The sequence below is a fragment of the Haemorhous mexicanus genome, chromosome 25, assembly GCF_027477595.1.
Source record: "Haemorhous mexicanus isolate bHaeMex1 chromosome 25, bHaeMex1.pri, whole genome shotgun sequence".
Lineage (NCBI taxonomy): Eukaryota > Metazoa > Chordata > Aves > Passeriformes > Fringillidae > Haemorhous > Haemorhous mexicanus.
In genome coordinates, this window is record NC_082365.1 from 60994 (window position 1) to 77819 (window position 16826).

The 16826-nt window shown below is 48.9% G+C and overlaps 1 protein-coding gene across 1 annotated transcript in view; it reads right to left on the reverse strand.

The window, feature by feature from the left end:
• Positions 1 to 998: 998 nt before the first annotated feature.
• Positions 999 to 16826, reverse strand: part of LRIG2 (leucine rich repeats and immunoglobulin like domains 2) — a 43937-nt gene continuing 28109 nt past the window's right edge. The window contains exon 17 of the mRNA XM_059868087.1: positions 999 to 1633. Within this exon, the coding sequence (XP_059724070.1) occupies positions 1626 to 1633 (8 nt within the window). The 3' untranslated portion in view covers positions 999 to 1625. The remainder of the gene's footprint in view (positions 1634 to 16826) is intronic.

Genomic DNA, 16826 nt, shown 5'->3' on the forward strand with positions numbered 1-16826 from the left:
CGCTCCAGCCCCGCCTCGCCGACCCCACCCCTGCAGGCTCCGCCCTTCCCGTCTCCGCCGCGCCCTGTCGGCCTCAGTGGCCGCGCCGCTCCCGGCCTACTGCGCCCTGGACACGCTCCTGGCGCGGGGCCGGGCCGGGCCGGGGCATGTAGGGGGGTTAGAGACGGTCCCGCCGGGACTCCGAGGAGCTGCCGCACGTTCCGGATGTGGCCCCCTGCCCCGGAAAGAGCCCCGCAGGCAATCCCCGCCTAGGCCGGGATATCTCCTCAGCCAGGAGTTCCCCAGCCCCCGCCCGTTGCAGCACGGTCCCCTCTCAGCGAGGGCTTGCGTTGAGTAGGATCTCTCCTCAGCCACGAGCTCCTCAGTCAGTGACCATCCCAGGCAGGGTCTCCTGTCAGCAAGCATCTCTGTCAGGATCTCTCCTCAGACAGGAGCCCCCCTCAGCCAGGGCCTTACACAGTGAAGAGCCCCCAGTCAGCTCCCACCTAAGGAAGAGTTTACCGTCAGCCAGGGTAAACTCCCTTATCCAGGAGACCCCCTTGGCAGCTGGGTTCGAGAAAGGTGTGAGAGCTGTGGTGGGGTGTCCATGATCCATTCTCATGCTTGCACTTAGTGCCTGTGCAACCAGACAGGCAGAGACACCACTCCTGTGTATTCCCAGTACTCCCATGGCTACTGCCACTGGAACCAGTTTGTTCAAAATAGCTTGAGCACCTCAGGCCAAAGTAGAGCTCAAAACAGTGAGTACAATTTAAATAGAAACAGAGGCAGATACTTTTTCAGCTGGAAAGCACAAATCCGGCAGGTTCTCTTCACATGAGCCTGTTTATTTAGCTGTGATTCACATATATATTTAGCTGTGTAACTCACATATAAAGAAGTTCTTCTTCATATTCAGGTGGAACTCTGTGTGCATCAGTTTCTGCCCATTGCCTCTTGTTCTACTGTTGGGCACCACCAAGCAGAGCCTGGTCCTTCTTCTTGGCAGCCCTCCTTTAAACACTTATATACACGGATGAGCTCCCCTCTTTGTCGCCCCTTCTTGAGGATGAATAGGCCCAGCTCCCTCAGCTTTTCCTCATAAGAGAGATGCTCCAGTCTCTTGATCAACTTTGTAGCTCTAAATTTAATGACTGGGAATGGTCTGTGCTGGGATAAAACCCTGGCTAATGGGTGTCACAGGCCGATTCACCTCTGCATGTGGAACTGACTGGCAAAGTATGCTATTCATCCATTTATTAGGAATGGCAGAAGCTGTTGGTTTGTTGACGTTTTGTAATTTTTACCATCCATTCAGCCATTTCTCTCCACTTGGGTGTGTTTCTGATCATCAACCACTAAAATCCTTTGTTTGACCTTCCCCTTGCTGTCAGCTTCTGTCACCAGTAGTGAGTTAGCATCTGTAAGCAGTTCATCTCTGTCTGTGGTTTTACATCTTTAATAGGATATGAAATATCTGCAGCAGCCTTGTCAAGTTTTATAACCCTGTTCACAGGGATTTGGGATAGCTGGCATTGTCCAAAAGCCTGTTCCAGTCTGTCTCATAAAAGTAACCCCCAGTACCTCTCTGATTCCTGCTCCTTTTCAGCAGTCACTTTCTCTCTCTTCACTGAATATCAGCTTCTTTAGTAGCCTGGGGAAACAAGGATGACCAGTCAAAGCTCACAGAGCACCACTCCCAACCCTCTGCGTCTGTGCACAAACTTCTCTGGAGAATGCAAAAGGAAACTCAATTTTCTTGAGAGTTGATGCCCCACTCCTGTCAGTCATCACCTCCCAGCCTGACTCCTGCACATGAGGTCTGAGCTTGCCTTTCACAGACACCTTGAAATATCTGAGTGGACTGGAACCAGTGACAGAGGATTGAAGTGTTATCCTGCCCTCTCCAGTTCCACTAACCCTACTGACAGAGGAGAGGGGGTCTGAGCTGCAACAACACACTAACAATTCCCTTGACTTCTAGAAAAGAGGATGAAGGAAGAGCAGTGGAGTGTTAGGAAGTGAAAAACAAGTCTCCTTCCCCACCTCTACATTTGGAGGGAGCACTAGGGTTACCTGTGTGTGCATCAGTCTTCTCCAGGGATCGCTCCCTGGTGTTTGAGGTGTGATTTCAGACTGACACAGCCAATCTTTCTTTGACTGCTATTGACATCACTGACTTCATCACTTTGTCAGTCTTCCAACTGCTTGTACCTTCCAGAAAGCCTCATTTGAGCAGATCAACCTTGCCCAGCCTAAGGATGACTGCCTTCGTTATTCTGAACAACAGCTCATGCAGATCTGGTTACATTACTTGTATAAATCTATATGATTAATACATTCCTTGTCTTTCCATAATTAGTATTTAAGCAGCAGCATGCAAGGGTTTACACAGAGTTATTAAGAAAAGAATGTCCCCATTCTTCTTTTTGAATGTTAATTATGTAGCTAGAGTCTCAGTAGATCTGTCATAAAAAATATTATCAAAGGAACCAAGATAAGTGCAGAATTATTTCGTGTTTAGAAAATCCAGACACATCACAGAAAGCAATAATAACAGAAAATAACTTTGATAAAAGTTTCACAGAGAGAATTTTTTACAGCCCCAGCTGAAATTACAGCTCATATTGAATAAGCTGCTTACAAAGGCTTTAAGTTAATTTACATTTTAGTACAGGAAATAGAATAATGCACTCTGACAGAAAAAAAGTTCACCTCAAGGCAGAGGTCACCCAGCTGTGGCTACAATAGAAGCAGAACTTTGGAAAAAATATACCTGGGCTTCAGAGGTCCCTTGGTTTGGGGCTGTACATGGCAACTCACCCAGAGCTCCCCATGCTTGAGATGTAAAAGTCTCCTTATTTTCTGTGACTTCCACAACACTCTTGCTGAGACGTGCCACGGCTGAGCATCCACTGAGAAATAAATTGTCTTCCCACTGCACTGTATCCAGTTCTGGATCGGGTCCCTCCCTTTCAGCATGGTTTTCAGCACATTGCAGAGGCAGTCTCAGAACCAGAGCTTATGTACAATGTCACCGTTCCTCTGAGAACACTGGTGACACACCTTTTTCTATGTTATTTTTTTGCTTTTTTTTTTCCTCCTGCATCAGCCAGACAAAAATCCTCCCACTACATTATGACATCCATAATTCTGGAGCTCCTATTATAATTTAGTTATTAAATTACTGCTTTAAATACAAGAAAAGAGTTTTTCTAGATTCTTTTTTCTCCTGGCAGTGTTTGTACAGCAACACATGTCACTGTAGCCAAAACCTGACTAATATTGCTGGGTTTTATTAATAAGTTATTTGCAAAGGACTGTTTGGGAGTACATGGGGGGAGTAAATGGGATCTAATAGAAGCTTCATAGGTTTACCATTATACTCCACCATTATCATTTATAGGCACCTTCTTTTGTAGTCATTAATGAATAATGACAATATGATAATCTTCAAAGCTCACCATTCCAGCACCGACCTTTCCTCTGACTTATAACAAAGATGTTAATTTCCCTCTCACAAAGCAGGGACTTTTCTTTCTTTGCTGATGCATCTGTTTTTCAGATATCACTTCTCAATTCCCACTGCTCGGCTCAACCTCACTGAAGGATGAGGGGAGGGAGTACACGGTGCGTCATCTTTCAATGTCAGCTCTCAAAACCAGTTTTGCAAAAAAAAAGAAAAAAAGAGCGTGTCCTGTTGTTAGATGGCTCTGTGGGTTTTGGACACTATCTGTTATTGACATAAGGGTCAGGAATCAAAAAATCATTAAATCATTTAGGTCAGAAAAAACCTTTATGACCATCAAGTCCAACCATTAACCCAGGATTGCCAAGACCACCACTAATCCTCGTCCTCAAGTGCCACATCTACATATCTTTTCAATCCCTCCAAGGATGGTTACTCCACCACTGTCCTGAGCAGCCTGTTCCAATGATGGACAACCCTTTTGATGAAGAAATTTTCCCTATTATCTCATGTAAACCTCCCTTGGTGCAACTTGAAGCCATTCCCTCTCATCTTACTGCTTCACTTGGAAGAGGAGAGAATCATTTAGGTTGGAAAAGGCTTTTGAGATCCTTGAGTCCAATGTCAGGATCTCTCGCTGGTCTCCAGAGTATGGTGTGATGCCTTTCATTTTTCGGTGAATGACATAAGATCCCTTAGGCAAAGCTGTGCTCCCTGCATGTTAGACATGCTGAAATGCTTCCATACATCGGCCCCCATACTCACAGTGGGCCTGCCTAAGTGTCATCCTCAAGAATGGCCTTGTCCCTTTAAACATTCATGTGCTCTTGCTTCTGTTCATGTATTTTTATTACTAACAGGTTTCCCAGCTGATAACACAGCAGTGAATACATTATTCAGCTTGGATTGCTAGCTTTACTTCTGGCTGTCTCCATTACAGCAACATCCTCCAACTCTTATGGGTAAGGATCTCAAGATTCATTTGAGGGTCCTGGCAGAATATGGCTGATGCTGCAGGGCTTAATGGTAAAAGGCAATGACATAGGACCAGATCCAGGGATCTCTGTCCAGACTCCACTCACAACACCAGAGCACACAAGCCCAGCTCTTCCAGTCCACTGCGAGCCCCAGGAGATGCAGGGGAGGCAGGAGAAGCTTCTTGGGGCTGAAGTGCCACTTGTGCTTCTTCTATTACATTATGGAGCTTCTACCACTGTGCCACATTCCTTTCCCTCTTCTCCCACATGAACCATGAACTGAGCAATTACCTCTGAGTTGCACGGGAGGGCTATGAACCTTGATTAATTTGTGAGTTTCAGTTCTTTGTGCTCTCCAAATTCAGTGTGTTTAATTCCTTCATTACTTCCCAGTTAATAGCATTATTTATTTGAGTCAGGGTGGTCCCCAGCAAGACTGTGCGATGGTGGGTTCCCAATTCCACATGATATGCTGGGCAGGTACAGACTCCCTGTCCTCCCTAACACTAACTAAAACAGGAAACAATTAGGTTAACTATTAGGAAGTAGTTCTTCCCTGTCAGGGTGCTGAGGCCCTGGCACAGGTGGCCCTGAGAAGCTGTGGCTGTCCCATCCCTGGAAGTGTCCAAGGCCAGGTCGTGCATGGCTTGCAGCAACCTGGGATAGTGGTAGAGTTTCCTACCCATGGCAGGGGGTTTGGAATGAGCTTTTAGGTCCCTTCCAACTCAAATCATTCCAGGAGTCTGTGATCACCAACCAGTGGGCCTGAGGAGGCTCTCCCCAGGTGGGTTTGTGTCCGTGCATAGCTGTAGGTTGGGGAAAAGACGCAGGAGCATGGCCATGCCTGCATGCACTGTCATCCATGTGGAAGAGGAATCCATGTTCGATGAGTGGGGTGATACAAGAGGAAGCTGAATTGTGAGCAGCCTTCATGTCCAGCTGCTTATGGAGACCAAACAAGACAAAAATTAAACAGGCCGTTAAGCAGCACTCCAGTGGATTAAAATTTGTCTGTCTTGCTTACGCTGCAGGATTTCAAAATTCCTTTGAAGTTTGCATATTAGAAAATCACTTTCCAAGCCACATAACTTTGAGGAACAGCTGACTAATCCTTTAGGATTTAATGAGGTTAACTAACATGCACAGTTTTGTAGGGAGCTATTGTTTATATTTTGGTAGCAAACATGAAAAACATTGACAATAAGTAATGTTCTGTAAAGAGCCATAATGAAAGCATGGCATCATTTTGGTAACTTTTGTAGAAGCTTCCATTTTCTTCATAGAGCACAGGCTGGGCTTCTGATCTTGTTCAATTAAAACAATTAATAGTTAACAGAACTGTTTGCTTTTAACTCTCACTGAAGTCAATAGGATTATACTTTTCTGTTCTCCAGGTTAATTTATGGTTTTGTAGTTTCTTCTCTGACTCTTCAGGAACCCCTTCCATGGACTGGCAGAACATCAACAGTGTTTTCCAACAGCTGGGGCTGGTGGCAGGGGCTGCCCAGCACTGGTCTGGTACTGGAGCCACATCCCACTGTTTGCCCAGCAGAACCTAACTCTGTCCCTGGCAAGGTCTGGCACTGAGCCCTTCCCCATCTAAGCTCCTGGAATAACTACAGAAGAGAATCATAGAATCATTAAATTTGGAAAAGACCTCCAAAATAATCAAGTCCAGCCTTCTCCATTTGGGAGATTGGTTGTGGGCTACTTGTGCCTCAGGTGCCTCAAGACTCAATGATCAACTTAATTTGGTATTTACAGAACACCAAAGTTGCATGTAACAAGCTGACATGTAAATTCATTAGGATGCAATTACAGTGATCAGAATGTAGGCAACTCAACTATTTTAGCAAGAACACATAATTAACTGTAGGTTCATGTTGAATGCTGCCTGGTGTCATGAAGCAGGTTCCAAGGATTGTCTTGGATGGGTAAACACAGCAGCAGGGTTTTTCCCAGAGCACAGCCCCTGGCTGAGATGCAGACTGATGGAAAACAGCAGTGGCTGGATTGCTGGGAGACAAGCCCGAGCAAGACAAGAGGAGCAGAGCATCTTGTCCATCACCTAGCAGCCAGCTGACAGAGCTGGAGCCTCTAGGGATGTGAGCTCAGTGCATCAAAACTCATTGGGTATTATCGCTGCTGCGCCATTGCTGCCTCGTGATTAAACAGCATGAATTAATGAGTTCTTATAGCTTCTTTGGAAAGATCTGCCTGCTATGGCTTATACATCACAGTGGTGCTGGGAGAAAATAAAACTATGTCAAATTCTTTGCCTGTTGCTTATTTGTAACTCCTTCAGCTCTGAGAGCCTGGACACTATTCTGGAGAAGTAGTTTCCTCAGCATCTCTTCCGCCTCTGAATTATTCCATGGGAAGCTTTGTCCTAGTAATGAGTGGAAAATTCAGAGTGCAATTAATATTTGTTACACTCAGGCCTTCACAATCCTTGTCAAAACATACATTACACCAGTAAAAATTCCATACAGAGCAGTAAGCGGAGAGGTGGCTATTCAGGGGCTGTGCATGGAGAGAAGGAAGAGAAAAAAGACAGGAAATCTCTCAGGATTTACAGCATACATAAAGCAGGAGAGCATCATGTGTGTGAGTGGCACAACAGGACCTGAGAGCTGTGGCACAGAATCCTCTGTGGTGAGGAGCAACCTGGCCTGGGAAAGGAGTCCCTGCCCATGGCAGAGGTGAGGGAATGAGCTTTCAGGGCCCTTCCAATCCAAACCATTTCATGATTCTATGAAGTTAATTTTGATAATTGCTGTCCCTCATTCCCAGGGTGGTGCTACGGGGTGCATGAGTTCCATGTCCCTGGTCCCATTCCACTGTTTTAGAAGGAAACTTCTGCAAAGAGCCTGATCTTCCCACAACTCATTTCCAACTGGAATTTAACAGATCCCTGTCTGCCAAATAACAAATAAGAACCTTTACATGCAACACGCTGTTGGTTAAGTAGACCTGTGAGCAAAGCCTTAATAGCAGCTGATTTAGGGAACAAGGTTGAGAAGGCAATGCTGCCATAGCTGCAACACATGGGTGGGATGAACCACCCAGCCCTGTATAGTCAGGTCCCCAAAAACCAAACCTACTGCCAGACTTAAAGCCAGCATCAAGAGCTTTCCCCTGTGGCAGTGAAGGGAAGGCTCTGAAAGATTACAGAAAATGCCTTATTACAGCAAAATAGTTTGGCTCTGGTTTTCACTATCACCACTCTGTGGGGAAAGCCCAGTGTGGTGAAGCTGGTGGCATGGCAAGGGCAGGACCAGCACTGGCAGCTGTGCTGTTCCCAGGGAGAGAAGAGCCAGACATGCTCACAGACTTTGCAGGCCAGCCTGGGAACTGGCAGGCACCAAACTGGGACAAGAGCCCGTGCACCAGCTTGCTGACAGCCGGAGTGGGGCTGGCAGAGACAGGGGAACCGCAGGGCTCGCCGCACCTCCACACAGTGGATCCGTGGGCTGCTCTGAGCTCTTTACACACTACTAGCTCATGTATTTCCCTGCTGAATATTTCATACCTTTTTAGCAGAAGTTAAAAACTTCATAACTGTTAATGTGCAACTGTTTATTAATGTGAGTCTTCCAGACAGCCCTTGGATTTTAAGGGAGCTCTTGAGTAAGAGCCAAAGTCTGTCCTCGGTAAGCAGTTTTTTTTGAAAGCTCAGAGGCTGATGGGTACCAGTCTCCGAACAATTCTCCAGTGGCTGCTGAGCTGCTGCTTCATCCTGGTTCCCCTGAAGAACTTGGAGCATCACAGAAGCAGAAATAAATAAATAGATAATTTCCTTTACACAAGGCGAGGTGCTGGATGTGCTGTATGGTTGATGTCTCTCTCCCGCACAGAGCAGTCAACCAAGCACAGAAAGGAGATAAGAGCATTTGTTCCCACAAGGAACAGGGAGAGGACGAAAAACAAGGTTTCTGTTGTGTTCTGTGCAAGGTTGTTTATAACTCCTGTGACTATTTTTAAGCCTGAGAAATGAAGGGCTGCCAGCTGCAGCCTGCTCTGTGTTCTGGAGCACTGTCAGGTGAACCAGAGCAGACACTTGTTACCCGGCAGCCAGCACGGGCACATCAGTTACACCATCCTCCCCACCCCTGTCCTTGGCAGGAGCCTGGCTGCAGGCACTGTCCTGGCAGGTGGCACAGCACACACTGGGGTGACACCAACATTCACAGGGACATCATTGCATAAAACCTTCCCAAAGACATTGCTTGGGGAAAAACGGCAGTCTCTAGGTGTCGAGGAGGATCAAGGTCTGCTGTTGCTGCTGCCTATTCTGTAAGACCGTGTCTGGTGGTATGGAGATGTGGCAGGATGAAGGCATGGGTGGGATGAAGGCACGGGCAGAATGAAGGCACAGGCAGGATGGAGGCTCAGATGGAATGGAGGCACAAGCAGGCAGGACTATCCCGCACCGGCTGGGGCAGGACAAGGATAGCTGCCTGTGAGGCTGCCCCAGGGGCCAGGGTGGAGAGCAAAGCAGAGGACATAGGAGATATTCCAGTTCCTTTGCAAGGTGAGCAACCAGACTCTTCCAACCTCTCGCCCCACTGCTGGCACACAAGAGCTCTTGGATGTTTATAGCAGCTATTTTCAACAGCCTCTGACACAGTGAAGTGAGAAATCATTTCTCAGAGCCAGAATCTTTCTCTTGAGTGTTTTGGAGAGGCCACCCAAACTTCATGCTGTAAAATATCATGGACACTGGACTGGGCTCCCTGGGGAAGTGATCACAGCCTGAAAGAGCTCACTGAGCATTTGGACAATGCTCTCAAGCAGATGGTGGGATTTTGGGGTTGTCCTGTGCAGAGCCAGGAGTTGAATTTGATGTTTCTTGTGGATCCCTTCCAGTTCAGTATTGTATGATTCTGTGATCACTGCAGTGCCTCAACCTAGCTGTAGCTCTGTAAAGAGCCTCCCCATGGCAATCCCAGGCACCACCAACATAGCACTGCTTGGCTTCCCTGAGGAGCTACTCTGTGATTTCCTGGAGGTTTGATGTGTGCTCATCAAATTAAAAGGGATTAAAAAGAAATCAGTATCATAAATACCCTAAGCAATTCAGATCAATATTGCATGCTGTCAATAAAGATAACATTATTTAAATAATAAGTTCAGGACTTTCACCTGTAAATTAAAACATCTTATTGAAATATGCTGATTTCAAGGCTTTGTTATATGCTGATTTCAAGGCTTTGTTATAATTATCTTAATTATGGGCTTTTAATGTCAAGAATCTGTAGAAATGAAAGCACTCATAAATGGCAGCATGTAACAGCAATAGCTGCACCTGCTGGCACTTGGACTGGGCCGTCGGGGTGAGGAACGAACTGATTCCTAGGGAGGGCGTGGTGGGCACGCAGGGAGACTGTAGAGCTGAGAATGGTGTCTGCACACACCTGTCGCAGGAAGTGATGGTGGCAGCTTGGACAAACTCCATTCATCATCCCCATTTGTACAGCTCCCGTCCCCGGAGCAGCCACAGCTGCTCTGGACAACCTGTGCCAGGGCCTTAGCACGCTCTCAGCCAAGAATTTCTTCCCAATATCCCAACTATCCCTGCCCTCTGGCAGTGAGAAGCCATTCCCCCTTGTTCTATCCCTCTGGGTCCTTGTCCAAAGTCCCTCCCCAGCTCTCTTGGAGCCCCTTTAGGCACTGTAAGGTACTCTAAATCCCTGGAGCCTTGGAGCTGCTCCCTTGGAGCTCTTTTCTTCTGTCCCAGCCTGGATCCAGAGCTGAGGGGCTCCAGCCCTTGGAGCATCTCAGTGGCCTCCTCTGGCCTTGCTCCAGCAGCTCCACATCTTTCTGATATTGGTTCCCAGAGCTGGAAGCAGCTCTGCAGGTGGGATCTCACCTGAGCAGGGCAGAATCCGCCCTCCCCTCCTGCCCACCAGGCTCAGGGCGTTTCCTTGGTCCCAGCACATGCGACTCATGCATGTCCAGCACCCCCAGGTCCTTTTTTCCATGGCTACTTCATGATATTTTGCAGTAACACTCATTGGGATGGTGTGTCATTGGTGTCCTGCCTGATCCTCAGCACACTGTGTGCTCAGCTGTCCCACTGCCTTTAGAAATGCGCCTGGAGAGGGTCTTTGCTATGCTCCCAGCCTTGCAACCCATTTTGGAGGAAAGCATTGAGCTGAAGGGTAGACTGGCAGGCACATTCAGGTTGTTTTTCTTTTCTAGCTGGACATACAGATACAGGAAATCTCTAGAGACCTTGAAAAAGAAAAGTACCTCCCTTTGCATTGCTAAACCGATGGCGTGGCTAAGAATAGCCTCTGAAGGGAGAGGGAAGATGAATGACATGAGGCATTCAGCACCTTTTCTTACTGTGCGATTGTCTTGAAATTTAAAAAGTGAAATATCAAGGCGTGTGTGGGCGAAGGGGAATGGCCAGTCACGCCGAGGACATTTGGAGGAGTGTGTTATTATGTAAAGCATACTGGGGAAAGGTTAGCAAATACCACTGCTTCCCTGGGGAGCCCTTCTCTTGCCAGAGTCATTAGTGCACTGGCAGGATAACAGATCCTCTCTGCTAATTCTCTAGGTCATAAGCAAATTAAGACAGAAAAGTTTATCTGCTATCAATCTACATTAGGCACAGGAGTCCAGCCCACCTGTCCAGCAGCTGCTGGTTTACAGAAAGTTTAAGGCTGGAATATGAAAGTCTTGTCATTAAACTGAGCCCATTTTCCTCTCAGCTCAGACAGGCTGGGCATGGAGCTCTGGGACATGCCTAGCCTGGGCATGGAGCTCATGGAGCTCTGTGAGGGCTGCACAGTTCTGGCACCCCTCGGGTGAGAGCATGGCACAGGCAGAGCAATTTCACAGAGGGTGCCCCAGGACCTCACCAGTACTGCTTCATCCCTTCAGGGAAATCCATGGTCAAGGTGTTACAGCTATGGTCCATGTCAGGGGGCTCTGGGGCTGCGGCCCCACAGAGGGGGCTTGGATTCAGCCAGCTGGTGCTCACCTCAAAGTCTTGATCCCAGCTTGCACTAGTGCAGCTTGCGATTTGGAAAGGGACAGACCAGGGAAATGTTGCTCATGGGGTGTGGGAAACTCCTTCCCTAGGTAGGGAGGGGTGAGTGAGGGTAGGAGGAGGCAGAGTTTTTGCTAGAAGCAGCCCGAGTAGCTCCCAGCATGGGCCAAAAGGGCTTTTGATATCCTCAAGATAAACTGCTTGGTGCAGTTAAAACAGCCCACTCCCAGGGAGGATTCAGCCCGCATCTGGAGCTGCTCCCTCCATGGACGCACCACTCTGTGGGTGAGTACCCCGGGCATGGCAGGTGCTAGGAGAGTGGCCTTCTCTGCCAGGGCCATTCCATGGGTGCTGAGAGGTTTAGGCTGCATATCAGGTAAAGATTTTTCCCCAGAGGGTGGTTGAGCAGCGGAACAAGCTCCCCAGTGTACGGTCACAGCCCCAAGGCTGCCAGAGCTCAAGAAGCATTTGGACAACGCTCTCAGGCACAGGGTGGATTTTGGGGTTCTCCTGTGCAGGGCCAGGAGCTGATCCAATCCTGGACCCTTCCAGCTCAGGATATTCTGTGCTTCCATGATTTCAAACAGAAACGGTGCCAGCAAAACCTCCAGAGTCACATTTGCAGCGAACAAAAACACCCACCTGCACACAACACAGCATTTCAAATCCTGCCTTTAATCTCAGGTTCCAGTAACAACCTTCTCACCATCCAATTACTTGTCTTACAATTGACATAGAAATATTAAATTCCTAAGAACTAAAGCTCTTTGAAAGTATAACCTACTTTTAAAGCAGACAAGATTTATAGTGGAAGCATTTACTTTCTAGTCCTTGACATTATCAAAGTCACTGATGCCTCATCGGCAGCTCCATAAATGAGGCCTCCAAACACAATGTCTGGTTGCCATTTGCTGGGCATTGTTTGCTGGCTGAGCCCTTCTGACTGTGTGGCAGGTGACAGCCCTGTCACTGTCCCCTATGACTCTGAAACCACATGTGCCCATGGTGTGCCCTTGGCATCCTTTTGCTGTCACACACTGCCTGGCGCAATCAGGTCTGTCCTGCGCCCCTCTGACCATTGCTGAGTAGCAGAGGCAGCCACTGGCACTGTGGGCTCACTGCTGCCAGCCACAGCATCCAGAAAACAGCTCAAATAGAAATTGGGGAGTCTTTGCACTGGAGCAAGCACCAGGTTTCTGGCAGCAGCAGGAGCAGCAGCAGCAGCGGCAATGGTGCCCTGGTCCCCACCTCTGCCTGGCCCCAGCCGTCATCATAAATTGCGGCACTAACTTACATGGAGAGGCATTAACTTTCACTCCTGAAACTAGATGCAATTGCTTCAGTTGGGCATATTAGGACATCAAGTGATGCTAATTACCCTCTAAAATATGAATAGAATTTAGTCAGGGAAGCAGAAAATTACCTTTGTGGGAGAACTACTGCAGAGTTTAACTGAACAAGGATGGTAGCAATGGATTGGCAATGAAGAATTTGTCTTTTAACACCAGTTCACAAGCACCTTGACTATCACCCTGGAAATCATCCAGAGTTTTAATTAGCTATTAACTCTTCCCTACACATTCAGCAGTGTTCAAGGAGACCATTGTACTGGTTTCACACCCCTCCCGCTGCCTCAGGCTGCCTCAAGGCACTTTGTTGATCAGTAATTTCTTTCAATAGCACATAATTAATCACTGAGCAGCTTTGCTCCTTGCAGCCTGCCCAAAGATCATAGAATCACAGGACAGTTTGCATTGGCAGCACCTTCAAGCTCATCCCATTCCACCCACTGTGATGACCAGGGACACCTTCTGCTAGATCAGGTTGTTCCAAGCCCTGTCCAACTGGCCTTGAGCACTTCCAGGGATGGGGCATCCACAGCTGCTCTGAGCAGCCTGTGCCACTCCCTGTTCCAGAGATGGGCAGCAGCCTTCTCGGAAGTCATGGTTCCTGGAGCTTTGCCACCATACCAAGCTCCAGCCCCACTCCTGGGGTGTTTGCATTGGTGCTGCTCTGTGCCAGTGCTCCTGCTTTGCAGAAGGTCCCAGGTCCCCACCAGATGTGATGGGGACAGGACTTACAAAACAAACTGGGATCTGCCCCACGTTTACTCCCCTGCAGCCCTGAGGAAACCTGTTCATCGGTTCAAAGTCCAGCTGCTATGAAGTCCAAGTGCTTTCTGACTCCAAATCCTTCCCTTGCACAGATCTCTTGATCCTGAAACATCTGTAAAGGAGCTGGAACCCAAACAGGACAACTTTGGGGCTCTGTATGGCTAGCATGTGCACAGGGATGTGCCACGAGCAGACAGTGACAGCCCTCAGAATAAGTGGTTTTCAAGACTGATCAGCATGGTGATTTGAAGTTCTCACCCTTCAGATCCCAGCACTGATCTCAGGGCTGCACCCAGGACAGAGCCCCCCGCCCCCAGCACGGCCCACTCAGGACTGGAGTTCCCCACAAAAAGCTGGAGGTAACAGAGAGTTTTATTCAGTGCAAAGTCACGTATCCAAGACCTCAGGGAGTTTCTGCCCCTTCTGTTCCAGGCAGGTAGGAAGCACACAGTACTGTGCAGCTCCTGGGACTTTTAATAGTAATTAACAATCTGTTCTACTCAAGTATTGGTGGTAAGAGTCTAGGAAAAGCTGTCTGTCAGAATCTAGAGCAAGAAGACCACCAGAATGGCTCTGATGTGGCTGCAAATGCTCCTGAAATGAAAAAGATCCATCTCTCCCAAGGACTGTTGCCTCAAGAGCCTCCTGCTTTCCCTATTGCTCTCTGAAGTTCATATATACAAAACCTTTTTGTTCCCATCAATACTGCTTCTGGATTTATGCTTATGTGAAAAGCTGTGATGGAATGTGCTGTGGGAACTGACGACTTTTAAAACAAATTTGAGAAGCAGCGCAGGGAATGCGCTCCCAATAACGGCTGCCACTGCTCTCCCTGCTGTGCAGGACCTGCTGTACCTGCAGCACCGGCTGCTTGTTCCAGCCTCGTTCCAGCTCTCTTCATTTACAAGATGCATTATTTACCAGCCTGACATGCAGCTCATTTAAAAATCAGATTTATCAGCAAAATAGTAGCACTTGCTATGGTGGCTTTCAACAAGAGTATTTTGCTGGGCTTGTGTTGACTTGGCAGTTTTCTGCCCAATTCATCACCAAAGGGCATTAGCACAGAGCCCTCAGCCCCTTCCCAGCCTGGGTGCTCTGCTCACAGCACCACTGGGATATGGACTGCCTTGGACTTTGGACTTCCACCAGCAAGCCAAGCAGGAGGAGGCCCACACCAAGGGAATGAGCTTCAAGCACAGTGAACTCAGTGCTGCAAAGAGCCTGGATGCTGTTTGGGCAGCTGGAGGTGTGCTCAAGGGACCATCAGTCTGTCCTGCTCCACAGCACCCACAAAGCAGGGTTAACACATTTCATGACATGTACCAGTGGTGGCAGCAGGTCCTGGTGGAGGGCCCCAGGATGCAGCACTGGCACTGTCATCCCGGTGCCCACGGTTGGCAGATCCCTGTGTGGCTGCCTGGGAGAAAGGCCAAAGGAACAGCTGAGCATTGGCCACGCTCCTATGCGGCACAGGAGGGTATAAATATTTATGGGAAGATCCAGGCAGTTCTTGTAAAGCTGCATCTTGGAATGCACCACCTGCCCTGTGCCTCATGGATCTCCGAGCTGCCACTTCCCACGCCTGGGAGCAGGGTCTGCCCTGCTCCTCTTGTTCTGCAGCAGTCCAGCTCTGTTGTACACAGCTTTGGGGGTAGGAGCAGCTCACACCAGCTGAACCATGCTGCTGGAACTGTTCTGGTGCCAAGGACCTTTTAGCACATCATAGGAAGTGTCAGTCACTTTGCAAAGGTGGGCCTGTTCATGGAGTGAAGTGTAACTAGAACTCCTCAGCAGCTCAAGATCCACCCTAGAAAGGGGATACTAGTGCTCAGAGGAGCGATGTCCTTCCCCTGTGTGCTCCCTTCCCAGCCAGCACCCTCTATCCTTTTCCTCCACCTCCTGGGACCAGGTACCCCATTGGGCCATTAGCCAGTGCCAGTCTCAGGTGGGAGCAAACCAAGGCCCTCCAAGAACAGTAGCAGAGCCATGGGCACAGGAGCCAGAGCCAGGCCCAGGGCCAGTCATGTCTGTGTCACCCATGGCTGAGGGGCCCATGGCCACCTTGTCACACCTACACCTTCACTCCACAACATGTGTGTGGACACTCACTGCTCCAAGCACTGCAGCCCCTCGTGTGCAGGCAGGAGCAGGAACACGCTGCAAACCCACATAAACATTTATTCTTCAGAGAGAGTGTTTTTACCATGACCCAGATTTCTTTCCCCCTGACTCCCCACCAGGACCCAAGGGGATTGAACAAAATGGTAGCTCGCATGTGGACATGCACGGCTCCCCTCTGTGCACAGCAGCCCCCAGCCCAAATCAGCCAGGATGGCACATTTTCCCTGCCACTGTCCCATCCTCACAGGGCTTGTCTTTGAGCCATGCCTCCAGGTGCCACACTGCTCACCTGCAATGGGGACAAGCACAAAGTGGAAAAGTGGTTGCCCTGCTCCCTGTGAGGTGCAGGAGGAGAAGCTGGGATGCTCCAAGCAGGATCAGCCTCTTTCCTGCAGCAGGTTTCTCCTCCAGGAGAGGTGCCTGACAGGAGTTTCCCAGCCTCAGATCTACCTTGCTGCAGCATTGCTTGGTTCTTTTCGCCACCTGCTCAGGCCTAGGGCAGGTTAACTTCCCTGGGAGCACCCACAGGCACTGGCAGGGCTGAGCACTGCTCCCCAACCCTGCTCCAGCTCACAGTGGAGTTGTGTCCTCCAAAGGCAGTGCTGCCTTATCAATAATAAAAGGCAATTTCCCCAGTCAGAGCCAGGAGATTACTCAGCCCTTCGTGGGCTTCATCTGCAGCTGACAAGATGGGAAGGACTTTGGGAAGATGCAATTTGACAGTAACACAAAACAACATTAAGGGAAGAATAATGGCAAAGGCATCTGTCAAAAACCTTGTGTTCCTTAACCAGGAGCAAGAAATCAAAACAGTCAGATCCAAGCAGAAGCTGAAAGGGAGGGCAGGAGTGCAGCAAAAAGCCAGGTACCACTGCCCATGGGGCATCCCAGCACTGTAGGATCTCAGGTTTGGGATGTGGCCACAGGGACGATGAGAGGACCCTGATGTCACCTCAGCCAGCTCAGAAACTTGCCAGCTCCATGACCACAAGTGTGGTTGAGAAGACTTGCCTGGGAGAGAGACAGTGCTGCCAGTGTTTCAATGGGCTATTGGGCTCTGCTGAGTGAGGGCTTCCCACTAACCAGGAATGCTTCCATCCCATCCCCTCACACAGACCTTCTCCTCCAGAGAGGGTGTCCCTGACTCTCGCTAAGGACCT